A 19,716-nucleotide genomic window follows, 5' to 3' on the forward strand; every position below is an offset into this window, starting at 1 on the left:
TCTAATGTCCACAGATCCCCTCTTCTCTAATGTCCACAGATCCCCTCTTCTCTAATGTCCACAGATCCCCTCTTCTCTAATGTCCATAGACCCCCTCTTCTCTAATGTCCATAGACCCCCTCTTCTCACCGACCTTCGGGGTCAGGAGGAAGCCGTAGGACTTCCGAGCCTGAATCTGGAGACCCGTCATCTCGCAGAACGTGTTGGCGAGGTCTAAATTATGGGTCATTCCCCCCCAACTCCCGCTAATAAGGACCAGATCGTCGGCAAACGCCATCGCCGTTGCGTTCAATTCTTTATGTGACGCCCCTAGACCTAGACGGTCGAGGGCAAAAAGGAGCGGATATACGGCCAGGTGAAAGAGCAGCGGTGAGAGCGGGTCCCCCTGTCGAATCCCCCCCCCGTCATGGCAAAGGGCTCTGAGGTAGCGCCATTGACCTGGAGTCTCGTGTAGCTGTTTGTGTAGCTGCTTTTTACGCATTCGATGAAGTGTGCGTCGACTCCTCTTCGCCGGAGCACTGCGAAGAGGTGGTCGTGCGAGACTGTGACAAAAGCTCTAGCCACGTCAAGGAAGACCACTGCGAGTGGGTTCTTCTCTTTGTGGCATCCCTCTACGAAGGTGCGCAGTGAGAAGAGGATTTCCGCGCACCCCGGAGCACGAATGAAGCCCCGCTGTCTGACGTGGGTAGGGTAGGCGGAACTGAATGAAGCAGCTTTGAGAACAACTGAAGGATCATGGAGCCGATGGTGATCGGGCGCCAGTTCCCTGCCTCTTTAAGAGCCACTGGGTCAGTTGATTTAGGGATTAGGACTGTTCTGGCTCGCTTGGCGCAACTGGGCACGACCCCGGCTACTACACCGCATTCCACATTATTATGCAAATGACATTTTTCGCTGTTTCCCCAAATAATCAATACAAATGACAGTCGTCATAATTTTCAAGTCATCAGCCATTAGAGTACAATTTAAACGTTTTTGAATGAACCTTCCAATGATAACGGTATTTTTTTAAATAATAAAAAACTTTAAATGCTCTGTTCCACATTATTACGCAAAATAGTTTTGTAGTGTTGTAATCCAAATTTCTTTCTTTTTTTCCCATTTACCTCAAAACAGTTGGAATTTGGTACCTTCTAAATTACATTTCAATGTTCAATACTTGGTGATAAGCTCTTTGTCTTACTAACTGGAATGCTGCGATTAACGTTGAAGTCAATGTCAATTTCGCACCAGACATAAAACCCCATTGAAAATGAATGGGATGCTATGTCTGGTGAGTTAGAATGTCATCACCTCCAAAGCACCTACACGTGGCATGGAAATCTACGGGTATATTGAAGAGTGAAGTGTGGGTCACCAGACCAAACAAACAAAAACAGCTGAGAGCAAAGCATCAAGGATATCTAGGCTTCCATAACTCCCATGCAATGCCCTGCCATTGACTTCAATGTTAAACGCAGCATTCCAGTTACAGCTTATGACCAAGTTTGAACATCGAAATGTAATTTAGAAGGTACCAAATGCCAACTGTTTTGATGTAAATGGGAAAAAAAGAAAAAAAATTGTATTACAACACTACAAAACTGTTTTGCGTAATAATTTGGAACAGAGCATTTTGGGCATTTTAAGTTTTTTGTTATTTAAAAAAATACCGTTATCATTGGAAGGTTCATTCAAAAACTTTTGAATTGTACTCTAATGGCCGATTACTTGAAAATTATGACGACTGTCATTTCTATTGATTATTTAGGAAAACGGCAAAAAATGTAATTTGCGTAATAATGTGAAATGCGGTGTAACCAGATATTGAACAGCAACATCAGTTTTTCGCCAGGATGTGCAGACACATTTGAACATACAAATATGATGGGAAAGAGTGTATGTGAAATTTAACTATGAGTATAAAGTGCACAATTTTAGTCAATTGTTAAAAATAATTTTTGAGTTCGGCCCGCAACTTGGTACCAAATTTTGATTCTGGCCCTCAGTCAATTTGAGTTCGACACCCCTGACCTAGACGGTCGAGGGCATAAAGGAGCGGATCTACGGCCAGGTTAAAGAGCAGCGGTGAGAGCGGGTCCCCCTGTCGAATCCCCCCCCCGTCATGGCAAAGGGCTCTGAGGTAGCGCCATTGACCTGGAGTCTCGTGTAGCTGTTCGTGTAGCTGCTTGGCGCAACTGGGCACGACCCCGGCTATTAACCAGATATTGAACAGCAACATCAGTTTTTCGCCTGTGGGGTCCCAAGCCTTGAGATCCGTCTTAACTATCCCGTCGGGCCCGACTCCCGACTTCGACTGAATACCCTTCATTTGCTCGAGGACATCCTTTGCAGAGAACAAGGACTCGAAACACGCGTTGTCTGCGTCGGCCTCCAGGCTGAAGCCTCCTAGGCCACGGAAGCCGCCGCAGTCTGCCCATCGCTCCCTGAGAACAGCGGTGATCTCACTGATAGGAACTGGACACGCAGCATCGTCCACTCCATCAAGAAGATAGGCCGCTAGTTTAGAAGGATCCTTAGAGATGAGCCGCCTCACCTTCTTCCTCCTTTCCCAGGCCGCGCGCTTAGCTTGGGTACGCCGATGGAATTGGCGCCTGCTCGCCGTGTGGGGTGTCCTCATCCCCGCCCTCAAACTTTTCTCCCAAAGAATGTCCCTTATCGCCCTTTCGGTGGTATTCTCAACTATTTCAGCCGACTTGGGATGTTTCTGAGAGACGATAAGAAGATCTCGAGCCATAGGTATTCGGTCCACTCCCGTCACTCTTGCTAGTTTGTGGCCTGCCAGGCGGAGCTTACGCCCCACGCCCAAAGCCAGAGGGGGGTCGGGAGCGGGCCTACTTAGCACCCCTAGATGAGGATCGGGGGCTCCTGTAACATTGCCCACTGTCCCCACCATCCTTACCCAGAGCTCCCCCATTTTCGCCCACAGATTAGACCTGGCTCTTTCAGGCAGACTCACCTCTTTATCGCCCAACGACTCCTCGCAATAGCCGTTGAGACGCAGAATATCTTGAAGGATACCCACCTCCTCCTTGGACCATCGCGGACCAGTTTTCCTTCTTTTGGCTGGCGGACTCAACCATCTGGTGGAGGACCCTCTCTCCACCGAATCAGAATCACATTTCCTGGGGCTTTTGCTCGTTGTTATCGTAGGTAGGTTGACACGTGGGGTGGAGCTTCCACAAGCTCCAATCGCTCTCCTCGTTCCATCCACCACCCAGGGGCCGAGGTTTACCCCAGGGCAGGGTGCCTTGTTCAACCGGGCGTCGCACCAGCCGGTATGCTCTCCTTCTTTTATTCGTTTTGTCATGAATTTTAATAGTGGCTAATACCACAGCGTTTCGCCACAGCGCCGGGGGCTAATACTACCGTCGTTGCACCAAGACGACGGAGGGCTATCGTGCCAGTGCTTCGCCGCTGGCACTGGGGAAAGTTTGCGCGTTGCGACCAGGCTGGAGGGCGAGGAGGACCAGTGAGGGATAACTCCCGTCGCGGGGTTGGCTCGCCATGCTCGGTTCCTTTACCTCTATGTCAGTATCTACCCGATGGTATCTGAGTATATGCCCTGTGCCCGGACCCCTATTCTCTCATTCCTGAAGCGGAATTGGCCCATGGCGCGTGGCTCCGGGGAATTATTGGCTCGAGGCTACGTAGAGCTCCGCGCAGTGGACCGGGCCTGGTGGCGGACGCTGCTGAGTGGAGAGGGGGGCCCGAACCTGAGCCGTCACGGCCGGTCAGGGTGCCTCTCCAGGCGGGTCACGTATTTATAGAGAATCACACAGCCTTCACACAGCCTTCACACAGCCTTCATACAGCCTTCATACAGCCTTCACACAGCCTTCATACACCCTTCACACTGCGACTGCATCATCACACAGCCTTCATTAATTTGAAATTACTTCTTAATTCACGAATGGTCTGATGATGCTTCTCTGGGGAGGGTTTAGTCGTCCATCAGCGAACGCACGTGGGAGCATAATAACATGAGAGTGGAGAAGACGCGCTCACACTATCGCCTAAATAGGCTACTTAACAGTTCTTAACTGGGTGCTGAATCCCACAAAAACTTGAATGAATAAATGAAGCGAAGGACAGCACTCTTCAGATTTCTTCTTTGTTTATTCGCCCAAGAACGTTTCGGGCAGAGCCCTTCTTCAGCGTGTTGGCAAACGCCAAGAAATCTGAAGAGTGCTGTCCTTCACTTCATTTAAGCATAATAACGTCTTGAACATCAACTGTCAGCGCTCATTCCTAACCAGAGCTGAGCTCACTCCTCCAGGGCATCGAGGATCCAAACCAAAAATGAATTCTGAAGTAACTAATGTGGTCTGGTAAAACCAGTCACCAGGCTATGTGTATTCTTTTCAAAAGTGCTTCTTGAGTTCGGAATGACACAGATATTGGATCTGCTGCCATAACAGGGGGGCTTGTAAATCACAGCATCATATCACGATACATTTCTTAGAGCAGGGATTCGATTATTTTCTATATGTAGCTCTTTCAGTGCCATGGACTTGAAAACGAGTCTTTTCAGAATGTATGGCACAGTGCCAAAGACTTAATATCAAGTCAATTGCGTTTTTCATGGGGGTGGGGCCTAACACGTTGATCTGGTATGTTTTNTCCAATTACTTTTCCACCACTATTAAGTGGAGCATTGGACAGGGGCCAGCGACTTGATTATTTTCGATTCTTAAGAATGCCCCACGATGCGATGCGATTTGATTAAATGGCTGGCCGATACATCGCTACATTTCGATTACTATTTACACCCCTCTAGTGGCTTACCTCTTGTCTCGGTCACGATCGCGATCTCGATCTCTTTCCCGATGGCGATCCCGGTCCCTGTCCCTGTCCCGGTGGCGGTCTCGGTCCCGGTCTCGGTCTCGGTCTCGTTCTCGTGACGGGCTCCTGCGGCTGCTCTTCCTCTTGTCCCTCTCGCGGTCCCGACTGCTGGAGGAGGAAGAGGAAGAGGAGGAGCGCCGAAGGTGCTTCCTGCGACGACGACCGCTGCTGCTGCCGCCGCGATCCTCATCGCTGTCCGACGACCTGCGCCCCATGACGACCTACGACCTACGACCTACGACCCCCGCTCTGGCGGACGGGCACGGGGACAGACAGACAGACAGGAACACAAGTTAAGATCACACACTTTCATCCAGAGCAACTTACAAACAATACATAGACAATGACATGCGCAGGAGAGTACACAGGCAAAGCAGGAAAAGCACATCGTCATGCCCATGGGGATACAGGTTCAAGTCTAAGGATAGACCGATATTTATATCGGTATCGGTATCGGGCCGATATTTGCATATTTTAAATGTATCGGTATCGGCCGATACGCATGTGGTTTTGGCCGATACGCAATATTTTTCTTTTTTTTTATGTCCTTCGGGTTTTTCTAAAAAGCACCAAGACACTTTATTATTTTTGTATTACTTGATTGTTAGACTTAGACATTACTTGATTGTTAGAGTGGGTGTTTAAATGTTACAAATTCTACCTCAATTTGATAATGTTAAAGGAATGTTTATTTTTAACTTGAGACCTGGAAAATTTGTCATTTTTAACCTTCTTTTTACCCATATCGGCCCCAAATATTGGATATCGGAAATCGGGTATTGGCCAAGGGTGATGAAAAAAAAAAATCGGTAGCGCATCGGCCATTAAAAAACCTGTATCGGTCGACCCCTATTCAAGTCCCCAAGAGTTCAAGAGTCATGTCCCAATCCTGACCCGTCTCTCTCTCTCCCAATCATTTCCTGTCTCCAGCTTCGACTGTCCTGTCTGAATAAAGACTAAAATGTCTGAATAAAGACTAAAATGCCCGAAAATAAATATGAAGTGCAGAGAGAGGGTCAAAGGAAGAGGGAAAGATGACCAAACACAGCGGGAGAGAGAGACAGACAGAGAGACACAAACACAGAGAGGGAGAGACAGACAGAGAGACAGACAGGAACAAGGACACAGGGTGGCACACAGAGAGACAGACAGGTGATGCGGAGACAGACACAGGGTGGCACACAGAGAGACAGACAGGGGATGCAGAGACAGACACAGGGTGGCACACAGAGAGACAGACACAGGGTGGCACACAGAGAGACAGACAGAGGATGCAGAGACACAGACAGGGGATGCAGAGACAGACACAGGGTGGCACACAGAGAGACAGACAGGGGATGCAGAGACAGACACAGGGTGGCACACAGAGAGACAGACAGGGGATGCAGAGGGGTCAAATACGTCTTTGTCATTCAGTGTTACGGACATCTTCCGCCGACTGTAACTGCAAAAAAAACATGATTTTTAAATTGTTTCAAGTGAATGGATGACAGCCAAGTGTGACGGAGGTCATCTTGCACCTGTTCACCCCCCTCGGGGATCGAACGCGCGACCTCGTCAACTACAACGGTTCGGCAATGGGAGACACAGTACGATACCGCTGGGCCAAGAGACTAGTCTCTCGGCCCAACGGCACGAGACTGTATGAAGCTATCGGAGGGAGGTTTTACCAACGTTCCACGCCAACTCTGTGCTAGTTAGCCTCCGTTACACTCTCCCCCTTAAACCTCACTCCCATCCCGGGTCAGCGGCACCACTGTGACGGAGGTCATCTTGCACCTGTTCACCCCCCTCGGGGATCGAACGCGCGACCTCGTCAACTACAACGGTTCGGCAATGGGAGACACAGTACGATACCGCTGGGCCAAGAGACTAGTCTCTCGGCCCAACGGCACGAGACTGTATGAAGCTATCGGAGGGAGGTTTTACCAACGTTCCACGCCAACTCTGTGCTAGTTAGCCTCCGTTACACAAGGCTTTCATGAATTCCCTGTAACAATAAATAAATAAAAAGAGTCATGTTTTTTTTACAGTTACAGTCAGCAGAAGGCATCCGATACACTGAATGACAATGCCGTTTTGCACGTCTTTGACCCAGAGACAGACACAGGGGATGCAGAAACAGACAGGGGATGCAGAGACAGACAGGGGATGCAGAGACAGACACAGTGAAGGCCTACTTCATCATCTCTATTTAATGAAAATATGTGGCAACACTTTATTTTAGGGATACATCTATAAGCACTAATACATACAATGTTAATGCCTGCATAAGTAACTTGTAAGGCATGTACTAAGCAAACGCTAAGGCCTACTAGGTCCTTACTAAGGTTAAATTGGTAATAAATCCCTTATTGTGTATGAACAAGACATTTGCGAATACATGCCTAACAAATGTTTGATTTTGCTTTGTACATGCCTTACAAGTTACTTATACAGGCACATTGTATGTATTAGTGCTAATAGATGTATCCCTAAAATAAAGTGTTACCAAATATGTTCCACACAGTTCCAACTGTCCCTGTCGTGCCGAAAAGTTAATTCCCAGGCTAACAGCAGCATTGTGGGTCCTCCACACACAGCAATGAATGGGGCTCCGATTACAGCAAGCAAGCACTGCAATTACAGCTGCAAAACATTTCACACCAACAACTTCACGTTAGTGTAGGCTACACATGAATGGAGAGCTCTACTAGGGAACAGTTGAGATGGTAGCTAAGGGGAACACGTAACTGCACTTTGAAAGGTTATACCCCAAGTCGTGTCAGCTTATTCTCGTTAACACTTCAAACTTTAGCTTAGCGTTCTGCTCTGCTCTGCCAGGCGTGTGGTGTGTGAAATACCTCCGTAGAGCTGCCTACTTGGAGCGAGATGAGATGACGGCCCTGAAGAGAGTGGCCTTGTTGTTTTAATGTGTTGTGAGTCAAGTGAGTTTCATTCACTTGTGGTTAATAGCACAACAGCAAGCTAACAGGCTAACTGGATCAGCAGAGGTCTGATATTGTTAGGTTTACAGCATATACTTGCATAACAAGGCTTTAGCTATCCACTATGACAAACCTATCTATCCCGAAAGCATACAATGACACCAAGGGCGCCCAGCCCGTACAAATCTGGCATGTGAAGAACCAAGCATGGCCATACTGTCCAAACACGGATGTAAACAATTGCAATGCCCACATGACAACTCGTGCTACGTCAACATACACAATACATTTCCACGGTGCTTAACTGTATTCAAAGCAGGGATTGCGGTTGTTATTTTTCTGCTCATTGAAATCACTTGGGCACAATTCTCACCAAATAGTGCAGCAAAACAATACAGAACGCTGCCTGCTCCGCTGTGCGCGCCACTCGTAGCTTGTGAAAAACCGGCTCGGCAGACCTAACTAATCAGTGCAAAGAGCATCGATGGGAAATTGAGGCAGACCATTTAACCGAATTCAGAGTGGTCGTTCGTTCTCTGACAGTTCTCGTTTGTTTCCCGAGCTTGCCGTGCAGTGCGCAGCGCCGCTGATTTGTGTTATATTAGTGGCTATCGGCTAATTTCAAGCAACAAAAAAACAAATTAAGGATTTTTTGGTGAATATTTTTAACTGTGTTCCGGTGTGTTTCTGAGCATTGCGCGCCGATCAGAGAGGAGAGATCTTGAACCTGATATGGCACTCAGAGGAGCGCGCCAATTAGCCAAAATAAGATGATTATAGAGAGAGAGAGAGAGAGAGAGAGAGAGAGAGAGAGAGAGAGAGAGAGAGAGAGAGAGAGAGAGAGAGAGAGAGAGAGAGAGAGACTTGAGTAGGCCAGGAAGGAAAAGGCGAGTGAAGTCCATCATCGTGTCATCAGCGTGGCCACAGAAAGCTGGAATTTTAAGCACAAACAAATAAGAACAAATGACACAATTAAAGCTAAAGAGATAAAAATCAAAGGAAATGCAAGAATTCAACAAACAAATAAAAATAAATCAAACGCGCGCATTTCCTGCCAATGCTGTGTAATTACAGTATGTCGTGTTCAGTACGTAATTAGCTGACGCTCCAGCCTTAATGAGTCTTATTGTGGATTATGAAGGGCTGTGTGGAGCACTTGATTTTACTTCTTAAATACTACATCATAATACTGATATATGATGTGTAAATACTTGAGTTGTTTTGTGGTGTTATATTATATGCTTTTATGTAGGCCTAACTATGTCTGTTGTTGCCTTTCCTGCTGCGTAAAATCGTGCGTAAAAATAGGTGGATTCGTGTAATTTATAATTATGCGTGTACATTTGCCTGCGAAAAAAGGGCCGAATTGGATTAATTCCTTGAGATGACTGCAAGGAAAGGCACGACTTTAAGTTCACCCTGGCGTTGGCAGTTTCCAGGATTTGTTGTAAAAGTAAAAGTGGACCCGTTTATCTGGAGGTGGCATCAGACTGTACAATACTCCAGTCCAAACAGAAAACAGACAAGGCACTCTGTTTACCTCATGTCTCTGTTTGTTTCTATACAGGCCACAAAGACAAAGGCAGACAAAAAAAACGTTTTTTTTTTCTTTTTCTCTCTTTACTTGTGTATGATCCATTGAGTTTGGAAATTCTCACTGTTGTTCTGTGGGTATGCAAGCATATACATTTTTTTTTATTCTACTAAAAGTTTAAAAATACAAAGTATCCTCACAAGCAAGTATGGCAGTTTGTGTGTCATTTTGTTGAGCGTAGTCGGCAGCGGCCTGTGAAACTTCCGTAAATTTGAGAATAGAAGTATAGGGATGCTCGCGTTTATAGAAATAGCTGGAAATGAATGGCGTCGCTATTGGTTAATTGTGTTGAATGAAAATGATTCCCCAATCTCCGCCGCTTAATAGTATACGGATAAGGTGAGCCAGGCAGACAGGGTATCAGGATATATATACAGGGCAGCAAGATACCGTGAGGACAGCAAAGAAAACAACGAGTGCATGCGATTCTTGAGAGCAAAAGCCGCATAAATAATTAATTGTGTGAACTATTGGAAACCCGCGAGAGCAAATAGCATTTTTATGGGTAATCAATAGAACGCGCCGCTTAATTTTGCTCCACAATTGCAGATGATCTTGAAAGCTGCAGGCCTATATCCCATTTCTTTTGCGCTATTTTTTATGATTTGGATTAAATCGCTATTCCCCACGGTATACACGTATACCTTCGCAGCGCATCGGGGATTATTTATTTATTTAGCAAAATAATGTGGAATAATTTTAGCAGGCCTCGTCTGCTTAAGCAAAATAATTAAGAGACCCAGTGGCGATGCGTCACAATAAAACATTGCTTAATTAATCGTTTAGCGGCAGATTAAGATGGCGTGTAGGAGCCGCATAGGGCAGGCAAGTCCTGGGAGACCGCGAGACATGAAGCGGCACTAACGCGCTCCCTCCCGTTCAAAGCCGCGGCAGCTCCACTGGCAACAAGCTGCATGCCGCTAATTGGTTTGTGTAGGTGCTGCCATAACGAGGAATATATACATACAGGCAGGCGCACTGCACTCAGTAGCTTCGTGACTTACAGAAAGCTATATTCACTACATAGGACTAATAATAGATCAAAATCTATGAGCCATGTGAATTTGACAGATGCACATTATTATTATTATTATTATTATTATTATTATTATTATTATTATTATGTCATTAGACCTACCCAATAATTATTAATGTTGTTGTTATTGTTACAGAATATTAATTGTTAAACAACATTGTTAAAAGTCTGTTCAAAACATCCAAAGTGTCACAGCTGATTCAGCAGTGTGGATGCGCGAGCGAGCGCGCGCGCGCGTGTGTATATGCACTTGAAGGCCGAGGTTCCTATTTACCTAAGTTGCGTGTGTGTGTGTGTGTGTGTGTGTGTGTGTGTGTGTGTGTGTGTGTGTGTGTGTGTGTGTGTGTGTGTGTGTGTGTGTGTGTGTGTGTGTGTGTGTGTCATGTTGCACTCATTACACACTTCCCTCGCACGTGCCTGCATGCCTCTTTACCTTGGCCGCCCGGTAATGTCTTTGTCGCGCGTGTCTCTCTTTTCTCCCCCTCGCGCTTCAAAGAGAATGTTGAGGAGGATCCGTGTCCATGTGTTCCCCTCTGCACGAGAGCCTGTCATTTTCGGTTTTGGCCACACCCCTGCCGCGCTCAGCTCGGCCCATCTCTCCCTCTCTCGTGATATTTCAGAAAACTAACTCGGGACAATAGCGGCGAAGAGGCAACGCTTAATTCAATTAATTTGTCCGTCTTGTCAATCTGGGAAGTGAACGGGCCAATGGCGAGCGGGCAAGAGGGATGTGAAATGTGATGTGAGGCTCTTGATGAGGCTTTCCCACCCTGTCAGCGCGCGAGGAGAGCAGAGAGGAGAGCAGAGAGGAGAGGGACTCTTCCCACAGCGCATCCCATCCCGAGGGCAGCTAATTCGCTTGGTGTGGATCAAGGGGCAGGCACTACCAAGTATAAATAGTCAAGACTTCAATAGCGCGACAGGCACCAGCAGCAGGTTCTCCACTCAAGTCGCGACGCAAGAAGAAGAATTGGCCGCGATCTCGTACGTTTAGACGAAACAGCAGCTCAACAAGACTTGCCAACGACATCACCTCGCATTTAGGTCGACAAAAAGCAAAACACTATTGATGTCTCATTGCGGGCTCTTCCGGAGGAAGTGAGAAGAAGAGTGAGGGAGAACTCGGGGAGGAGAAGAGAAGAGAACAACCCATTTCAAACTGGAGCCGTGATGGAAGAACTCACCGCGTTTGTCTCCAAATCTTTTGACCAGAAAGTGAAAGAGAAGAAAGAGGTGATCACGTACCGGGAAGTGCTCGAGACCAGTGCATCGGCACGAGGCAGGGAAGGTCTTAATCCCGACGCCACTCGCGAGGAGGTGACGGCTATCGCACGCGCTGCTGCTGGAGCGAGATCACCGGCCAGAGAACCGGACATGCAGCTCGCGCCAGAGAGGATGCGGGATGCCAGCAGTCCCAAACTCATAGACGGTAAAGGAAATAAATTATAAATACTAAAGTATTAACATTCTTCTTTTGGGGGAGTTTGGAGAAGACGCACAAACTGGCGTCTAACATTTTCTTCTTAAAAGTGTGAAACTCTGATTTGTGACTTGGTTCGTTGTGTTGTTGTTTGGCTGGAAGTGCAGCAGGATTAAGATACAATTTTACCCTTTTCAAACGAAAGCAGAAAGTATTCCTTAATGAGTGAAAATAGCAAACTATTTTTTTCTGTAAATAAACACTAAATGAATGAAATTGACAAACTTAAAATAAAATAGATGAATGCCGTTGGCTCACGTTGGTTTCCCAAATAATCTTCAACAATTAGATTAGGATATTACAAACTTAAAAGATGTAATAAGATGCTGGAGTCCATGTTCGTATTCATTATACATTCCCTGTAAAATAAATCAGGTTGTGTGTATAAGTAATGAGCTGCTAAAGGGCTTTGGGGCAATAAAGCGGATTATTTTGGCGACACGTATTAACAGGTAAATAGAATTGAACGCACCTGTCGGCTATCCCTGCAGACCTGTCGACCCGGGACTTTTATCTCTTTTCCTATATGCTCATTTACAGCAATTTAATTTAAATGGAAACAACAGTGATTATTGGAATAATAAAAAAAAAATAACAGCTATATTGTAGCCTAATAATAATTATAATAGGTTACTAATTACTGTGATGTTGACAATTATATTGATTAGGCCTATGTTGCTACGTTTCATTAGGTCTAATAATTTCTATATTGGACAGGATATTGATTCTGGTTTTTGTTTTTGTTTTTTTGTAAAGCATGTAGGCCTATATATTGCTCTGCTAATTGACATCACTGCCAAGTGTTTTGCTACTGGGGTTTTCCTCGAGCTCCAGCCCGCGTTTCAGCTCGCTCCAAAAGGCGAGCTGGTAATGAGCATGTCGACTCGCCTCGCCAGCATGTTGGTGTAAAATGCTCTATGCATATGTATAAGGGATCAATTATTTAAGGCTTCTCTGCAGGACTACAAAACATCAGTGTGTGAGTGTGTGTGATGCAGAAGGGGGGGTCTGCATGTGATCGTTTACAGGGTTGTCCATGTGGGGACTTCACGGTTGTCTCAACACCGTATAGAAGTCAAGGCCTTTACGCTGCTGCCTCTTTTGTTGCCTTTTACATCTCATTGAAGTGCGGTTGACTTTAGTCAAGATAGAGACATTCTGAGACTCTCACTGTTTACAGTTGAAAACATGTAACCTTGAGTGCCTCAGAATTGCTCCACCTGTATTTGAGAGCCCCTATACACTGCTGAGCACCAAAGAAAAAAGGTGAAGACCCTGAATCACCAGAATCACTCCGATTTGATGTTAGTGTTTGCGATTGGCTTTACTTTACCAGTCTGCTACCCTGCCTTCATAAATATATTTATCCCCTAACCTCACTCTGTCTGTTTCTGGCTGTGAAGGCAACGTGGACATGAATGACCGAAAAGACGAGTCAACGCCTTAACTAAGCGTTTTGTTGCTTTTTTCCCCATTTCACTGAAGTGCGTTTGACTTTACTTCATGAATACACTTTCTCCTCCTAACCCCTCTCTCTCCGTGTCTCCGCTGTGAAGGCAACGTGGACATGAAGGAGCGGAAAGAGGAGAGTAAACCGATGGAGGACGAGAGTCAGACCAAGATCAAGCAGCGGCGGAGTCGGACTAACTTTACTCTGGAGCAGCTCAACGAGCTCGAGCGGCTGTTCGACGAGACCCACTACCCGGACGCCTTCATGCGCGAGGAGCTGAGCCAGCGGCTGGGGCTGTCGGAGGCGCGCGTGCAAGTAAGCAGCTTTCTCTCTTGTCCGTAAGGGGATTTGTAACGGTGCTTGTGGCCGGGGGGCCGGGGGGCCGTGTGGCATGGCAATGGGGGCATAGGTGCCGGAAAGGGGGTGTGAAGTGGTGTGTTTGCATCCCCACGTTTGGGGCTGCCTAAATGAGGCTTTCTCAACGTTTACTGCAGACACATTAGTTTGTAAGGGGATTTGGAGGCATTTGGAGGGTAATGTTGCGCTCTAGATGTTTATAAAAATAAGCAGGTGTGTGGACCCCGAAAGAACAGACAGTTCAAGGTGCGGGAGCAGATTCGCACACTGAATACAAGACCCTTTTAATTTTTCTCCGAGCAGAGTAGAACAGACGTGTCAGGTTTCTGCCATCATCAGTGCTCTCTGTGCTGCTCCCAATCCAACTTAAGGGGATTTGTAACGGTGCTTGTGGCCATGCGGGGCCGTGGCGTGGCATGGCAAGGAGGGGCTACGGGGTGACGGAGACGGGGGAGGCTGTAGCCCCCAACCGGGGATGTGAGACGGTACAGTTGGTCTGGATCTCCTCTCCTCTCCTCTCCTCTCCTCTCCTCTCCTCTCCTCTCCTCTCCTCTCTCCTCTCCTTTCCTCTCCTCTCCTCTCCTCTCCTCTCCCCTCCTCTCCTCTCCACTCTCCTCTCCTCTTCTCTCTCCTCTCCTCTCTCCTCTCCTCTCTGTGTTTGGTAAGAGAGCACGCTGTGGAATAAAAGAGAAAATGTCCTCTCGTTAATGTTTTAGCGCGTGGAACAGAACTCACGGAGTCTCTGGAGAGGGGAGAAGTATTGACACTGCGCGTGGTTTATTCATGGCGATTCAGCATTTCTCTCTGATGTGACACACACACACACACACACACACACACACACACACACACACACACACACACACACACACACACACACACACACACACACACACACACACACACACACACACACACACACACACACACACACACAGAGGCACGGCTCAGCACAGCACGAGGGCATATCCGCTGATGTGACAAGCAGTAAAGAGATCCTTCTGGTTTTGAAAATATTCAGATCAGACTACAAGGCAACAGTTCACCACTTCACTTACATCCCCACACCACTTAATAGAGATAGTGTTGGTGAGGTCTGTGTTAGTGCGTAGGGCTATACAGTCTGCATGTAGGCTACCAACCATGTTCAGCGGTTAAGGTGTTATAAAGACGCTTGTTTTGTTTTGGTCTATACTATATATGGTCAGTGATACACTGATATGAATACATGGGACTTAACACACTCAAAATGTATAATTTCTTATGGGGCTTTAAAAGACGCCCAGCTAAATAGCCTTTATTTCCTTTGGTCTTACTCTCCCTTTCTCCCGGTTCCTTTCTTTCTTTCTCCCTCTTTCTTTTTTCTGTTGGGGTAGACCAGACCATCTGCGCCGAAACATAAGCCCCCTCGGCTCCCTTCGCTCCACTCCGGGCTCGGCAATCCGAGAAGCGAAATAGAACCCTATAATGACAATGAACATCGCCATACGTCGCTTCAGATGTGATTTATCAAAAGGAATAAGATCTGCCCTCTGCCTGTGTGTGTGTGTGTGTGTGTGTGTGTGTGTGTGTGTGTGTGTGTGTGTGTGTGTGTGTGTGTGTGTGTGTGTGTGTGTGTGTGTGTGTGTGTGTGTGTGTCAGAGCACAACGCAGAGCATGGACCACGAGATGAGGATTATTCTCGCGCGTTGTTGTAACGTCTTTTCTGGTTATTATAAACCCGCGATAAAGACAGACCTCCGCGGAGAAACGGGGAAGTTAAATGAACTCGCGGCTTTTTCTGCCGCTCCGCTCAGCGCGAGCTTGGAATTTCACCAAAGTGCATTGTGTCCCAAACACGGTGCGCACGCGGGGCACAGCTTGGGATTTACATAAATTATGGATCATTTTATTTTGCAACAAGAAAAAAATCTAGTGCGTCTCCATCTCTGTAGCCTAGCCCAAATAATAATAATAAGGATAGTAATAAAACTGTCACGCTCAATAGTTGTCGCCGTGCGCTAAACAGTTGCTGTCATTTAATTTGTCACTATATTTTGATAGAAGAGCGAGATAGTATCGGACGTGCAGGAGAGATCATTTGGCGCCTTCTGGTCGTGTCTCTGCGCCGGTTGTAGCCCGCTGCAACAGGAGAGCAGGCCGGGGGTCGATGATAAATATCGACAACAACAAAAACATATTCATATCGATCAGATCAGCAAGGACTATTTATGTGAAAGGGATGAAACATTCTTTGTAAAACCCCCAGTAAAGTGAAATTGATAAACTGTGTTGCGGGTTAATTTATCCAGTGCGCTGTGGGGGATTCAAAGTAGATTTACATAGTAATGAGCGAGGCGCCTAATCTGTGGCCTTCCAGATAGCACTGCACAAAAAATAACAATTTCTAAAGAAAATGTCCTACAACAGATGAGAAAAAAAACACGTAGGCCCTATCTTCAAAAAGGCTTTGTACTTGACTTGTTATGACAGTAATTAAACGAAACTGCAGTGCATTAGGCGCATCAGTAACATAAATTCGCTGTAGATAAAGGTAATTAATTTAAGCGGCCACTAATGAGAGGACTCGCCTCTGATCGCGCGGCTCAGATGTCCAGAGCTGAAATCTCATGCTGCTATTCGGTATCAGGGAGTCAATGCGCCGCTCTCTGCTCTGGTAATGTAGTGTGTGTGTGTGTGTGTGTGTGTGTGTGTGTGTGTGTGTGTGTGTGTGTGTGTGTGTGTGTGTGTGTGTGTGTGTGTGTGTGTGTGTCAATGCTCTGCTCTCTGCTCTGGTAATGCACTGTAAGATGAAACCGCTGCTGAGAACTGAATTTATTAGAGCGCAATTTAGCCTGCACGTTTCGTTTCCATCAAGCCTGCTCCACCTCCTGGCTGCATGTTTATTAAATTTGTGATAACGGTTTAGGGTTTTTTTTCGTGGTCAACAAGGCGTTTTTGGTTTCACTTCGGCAGCCGTGTGTGTTGTAAATGTAATAATTAAATTGCGGGTTAAACGCCATGAATATTGCAGCGCTCCTTTGGGATTGAGGGATTTTTTTCCGCGGTTGTTGTCATTTTCTCAGGACTTACACGTGCCCCCACAAGCAGCTGTCAATCACAGACACTAATGAATTTCTCTCCCCGCAGGTTTGGTTTCAGAACAGGAGGGCCAAATGCAGGAAGCAGGAAAACCAGCTCCACAAAGGTGGGCTATCTATCCTATCGCCTCGTCTCATCTCCTCATGTCATTCCGTTAACACAATGTTGTGATTATGGCTACAAATACATATCCACCACTGTCTACATTATTTGTAGTTCTAACGTATTTTATTCCGTGCAGATTTAACAATAGTATTCATAATAACCTAATACGCTATTTTTTTTTTTAATTTAAGATTTTTTAAAAGATAGGCCACCCACAGATTATTTACAAGTGGTGGTTTGTTTTGAAAGTAAAAAATACCATAGTCTACACCGAACAGTTTCTAGTATCATTTGAAGGCAACGAGTGACATTTCGCAGTCTGTAGATCTTTCTCTGGCATTAAATCAACACTATTTTGGATTTGGAGAAATGTGATTTTAATTTGGATTTGGAGTAATGTGATTTTAATTCTATAGGCCTAATTGTAAAAGCAGAGGCGAGTATGGCACTAGCTATCTCAGCAAAGTGACTGTTGGATGTTCCCAGAGTGGGTTCGTCTCGGCAGCTGAACATGGACACGAACTCTCTGTGTGTGTGTGTGTGTGTGTGTGTGTGTGTGTGTGTGTGTGTGTGTGTGTGTGTGTGTGTGTGTGTGTGTGTGTCTGTGTGTCTGTGTGTCTCTGTGTGTGCGCAACTGAACATGACCATGGACTCAGTGTGTGTGTGTGTGTGTGTGCGCGCGTGTGTGTGTGTGTGTGCAGCTGAACATGAACTCGGTCTCAGAGTGCTTGTGTGTGTTTGTTTGCAGGGGTGCTGATCGGAGCTGCGAACCAGTTTGAAGCGTGTCGCGTGGCGCCATATGTCAACGTGGGAGCTCTGCGGATGCCATTCCAACAGGCAAGTGTCACACACACACACACACACACACACACACACACACACACACACACACACACACACACACACACACACACACACACACACACACAGGCAAGTCACTTTCAAGCTCATGCTCTTTTGCCAAGCGCAAAGCCCTGAGTGCCTTGGCACTGGTGTTGCCATATTGGGCAGTTCCCCGCCCAATTGGGCTGCTTAGGATGGCCGTCCGCAAATAAAAAGGGCTAACAATGGCACTTGGGTGAGTTTTCAAGGCCATAGAAGTTAATGTAATTCTGTTAAAATTGAGCAGGATTTAGTCAGAGATTCTTTTAGTATATATCGTATCTACTCTCTCTGATTTAGTGCTTCCAGTTGGGTTTTTGAGCATTTTGGGCTGGAAATTATCAAACACATCTGGCAACCCTGATGTTGGCACCGGCCGTGCCCAACTGCTGAGGGCCGCGTGGACTAGACTGCCACCCGCTTCGTAGCGCGCATGTCGTCATTTGCTGACACACTTCAGGATCAGATTTCATTAGTCTGGGGACGACAGGCTGAGTCCCGTTTGTGATAAATAAGATGGCTTATCAAAACAGATGTAAGTTATGCATAAGATACCGGCTAGCAGGCTAATTTGCATTCTGAACCCGCGGGGCTATCGGGGGCAGGGCTCCACATCATTAGCGGTGACACGCCAAGGCAGCGCAGACCTCCACCGCCGCCACCGCCACATAGCGGCTCTCAGATCAGTTAGCGGCAGGCCAGGCAGTGATAACCGGGTGTCACCCAGCACATTAGTGGTAGACTACACAGTAAAACGGGCAGTGTTAATTCAACACTCAGAGAGAACTCTGGGATCAAATACACTAGATGTTAAAGCAGCTCATATACCACGTGCTGAATTAATACAGCACTTTTTTAATAGGCTAAATGGCCACAAGACCGGTCTCCCGTTGTGAAGTTTAAAGTTAATGTGTGTTCTCCCTCTCTCCTCGTGCTGTCCGTCCCGTAGGATAGTCATCACGTGCCGCCCTTCTCCTTTCAGGTGCAGGCGCAGCTGCAGCTGGACAGCGCCGTGGCCCACGCGCACCATCACCTGCACTCGCACCTGGCGGCGCACGCGCCCTACATGATGTTCCCCGCGCCGCCGTTCGGACTGCCGCTGGCCACGCTCGCGTCGGAGTCCGTGTCCGCGGCGTCGGTGGTGGCGGCCGCAGCTGCCGCCAAAAACAACAACAAGAACTCGAGCATCGCGGACCTCAGACTCAAGGCCAAGAAGCACGCGGCCGCGCTTGGACTGTGACATGCGGCGCACGCGCAACACGTCTTGCGCCACCAGGACTTGAGGGTCCACCACGCAAGCGCAGCAGGGGGCACGAGCGCCTGGCCCTCTCTCCTGCCAACGTCAACAACACAAGGACCTTTATGTCTCACCAAGGACAAGCAAGAGTAGGACAACTACCGCGCTGGATAATAGGCTATTTATGAAATATTACACCACGCAAACAAACTGTGAACAAGTGACAGAGAACTTTGGATTCCCCTGGGGGAGCTGGTGTGTGTACACACAGTGTCACTATTTAGAGGGGATGGCGGGAACATGAGGAGGCGGTTGAGAAGGGGAGACACGAGAAGAGAGAGATGTCTACAAAGGCAACTAAATAACTATCGCAGCTGGGACGTTCGACTCTTGTGTGACAAAGCGAACTATACTGCAGTTTTTGCTTTAATACATTATTAGTTTACTTTGGAAATAAGAGGCTGGCCTCGCTTTATTTGAAACACGAGTTTCCCCTCACAAAAAGGAAACGCGGATATTTGTGAAGGAGGAAAAAAAACATGAAAGTTGAATCTGGATGGTGTTCTCTCCTCTCGTTGCAGAATGGGGAGTGCGCCAAAACAGTGTTGTTGCATGAAATCCCTTCCTCACAGACAGAAGACTTTTAATTTAAAGCCCATCTCACAGCCACAGCCGTGGCTCCAGTTATGGACTAAACACGAGTTGAGAGGAACTAAAGCACT

The 19,716-nt window shown here is 46.9% G+C and overlaps 2 protein-coding genes across 2 annotated transcripts in view; one reads left to right on the forward strand and one right to left on the reverse strand.

The window, feature by feature from the left end:
- LOC134444694 (serine/threonine-protein kinase fray2-like) overlaps positions 1–8,235 on the reverse strand; it is a gene marked incomplete at its 3' end in the record, with an annotated part of 81,685 nt that extends 73,450 nt beyond the window's left edge. The window contains exons 1-2 of the mRNA XM_063193921.1: positions 8,146–8,235; positions 4,789–5,094 (exon numbers count right to left, since the gene is read on the reverse strand). Of these exons, the coding sequence (XP_063049991.1) occupies positions 4,789–5,060 (272 nt within the window). The remainder of the gene's footprint in view (positions 1–4,788; positions 5,095–8,145) is intronic.
- A 3,137-nt stretch (positions 8,236–11,372) lies between these two features.
- Positions 11,373–19,391, forward strand: shox2 (shox homeobox 2). The gene is made up of 5 exons (XM_063193920.1): positions 11,373–11,831; positions 13,439–13,647; positions 16,819–16,876; positions 17,624–17,712; positions 18,707–19,391. Exons 1-5 carry the CDS (start codon positions 11,573–11,575, stop codon positions 18,995–18,997), a joined length of 906 nt encoding a protein of 301 aa, XP_063049990.1. The 5' UTR covers positions 11,373–11,572; the 3' UTR covers positions 18,998–19,391.
- Positions 19,392–19,716: the final 325 nt, after the last annotated feature.

This window comes from Engraulis encrasicolus, unplaced genomic scaffold, assembly GCF_034702125.1.
Source record: "Engraulis encrasicolus isolate BLACKSEA-1 unplaced genomic scaffold, IST_EnEncr_1.0 scaffold_66_np1212, whole genome shotgun sequence".
NCBI lineage: Eukaryota > Metazoa > Chordata > Actinopteri > Clupeiformes > Engraulidae > Engraulis > Engraulis encrasicolus.

Coding starts and splice junctions, on each gene's coding strand:
- shox2 (XM_063193920.1), top strand. CDS start 11,573: ATGGAAGAACTCACCGCGTTTGTCTCCAAATCTTTTGACCAGAAAGTG. Junction 13,648..16,818: donor TGTCGGAGGCGCGCGTGCAA/GTAAGCAGCTTT, acceptor CTCTCCCCGCAG/GTTTGGTTTCAGAACAGGAG. Junction 16,877..17,623: donor GGAAAACCAGCTCCACAAAG/GTGGGCTATCTA, acceptor GTTTGTTTGCAG/GGGTGCTGATCGGAGCTGCG.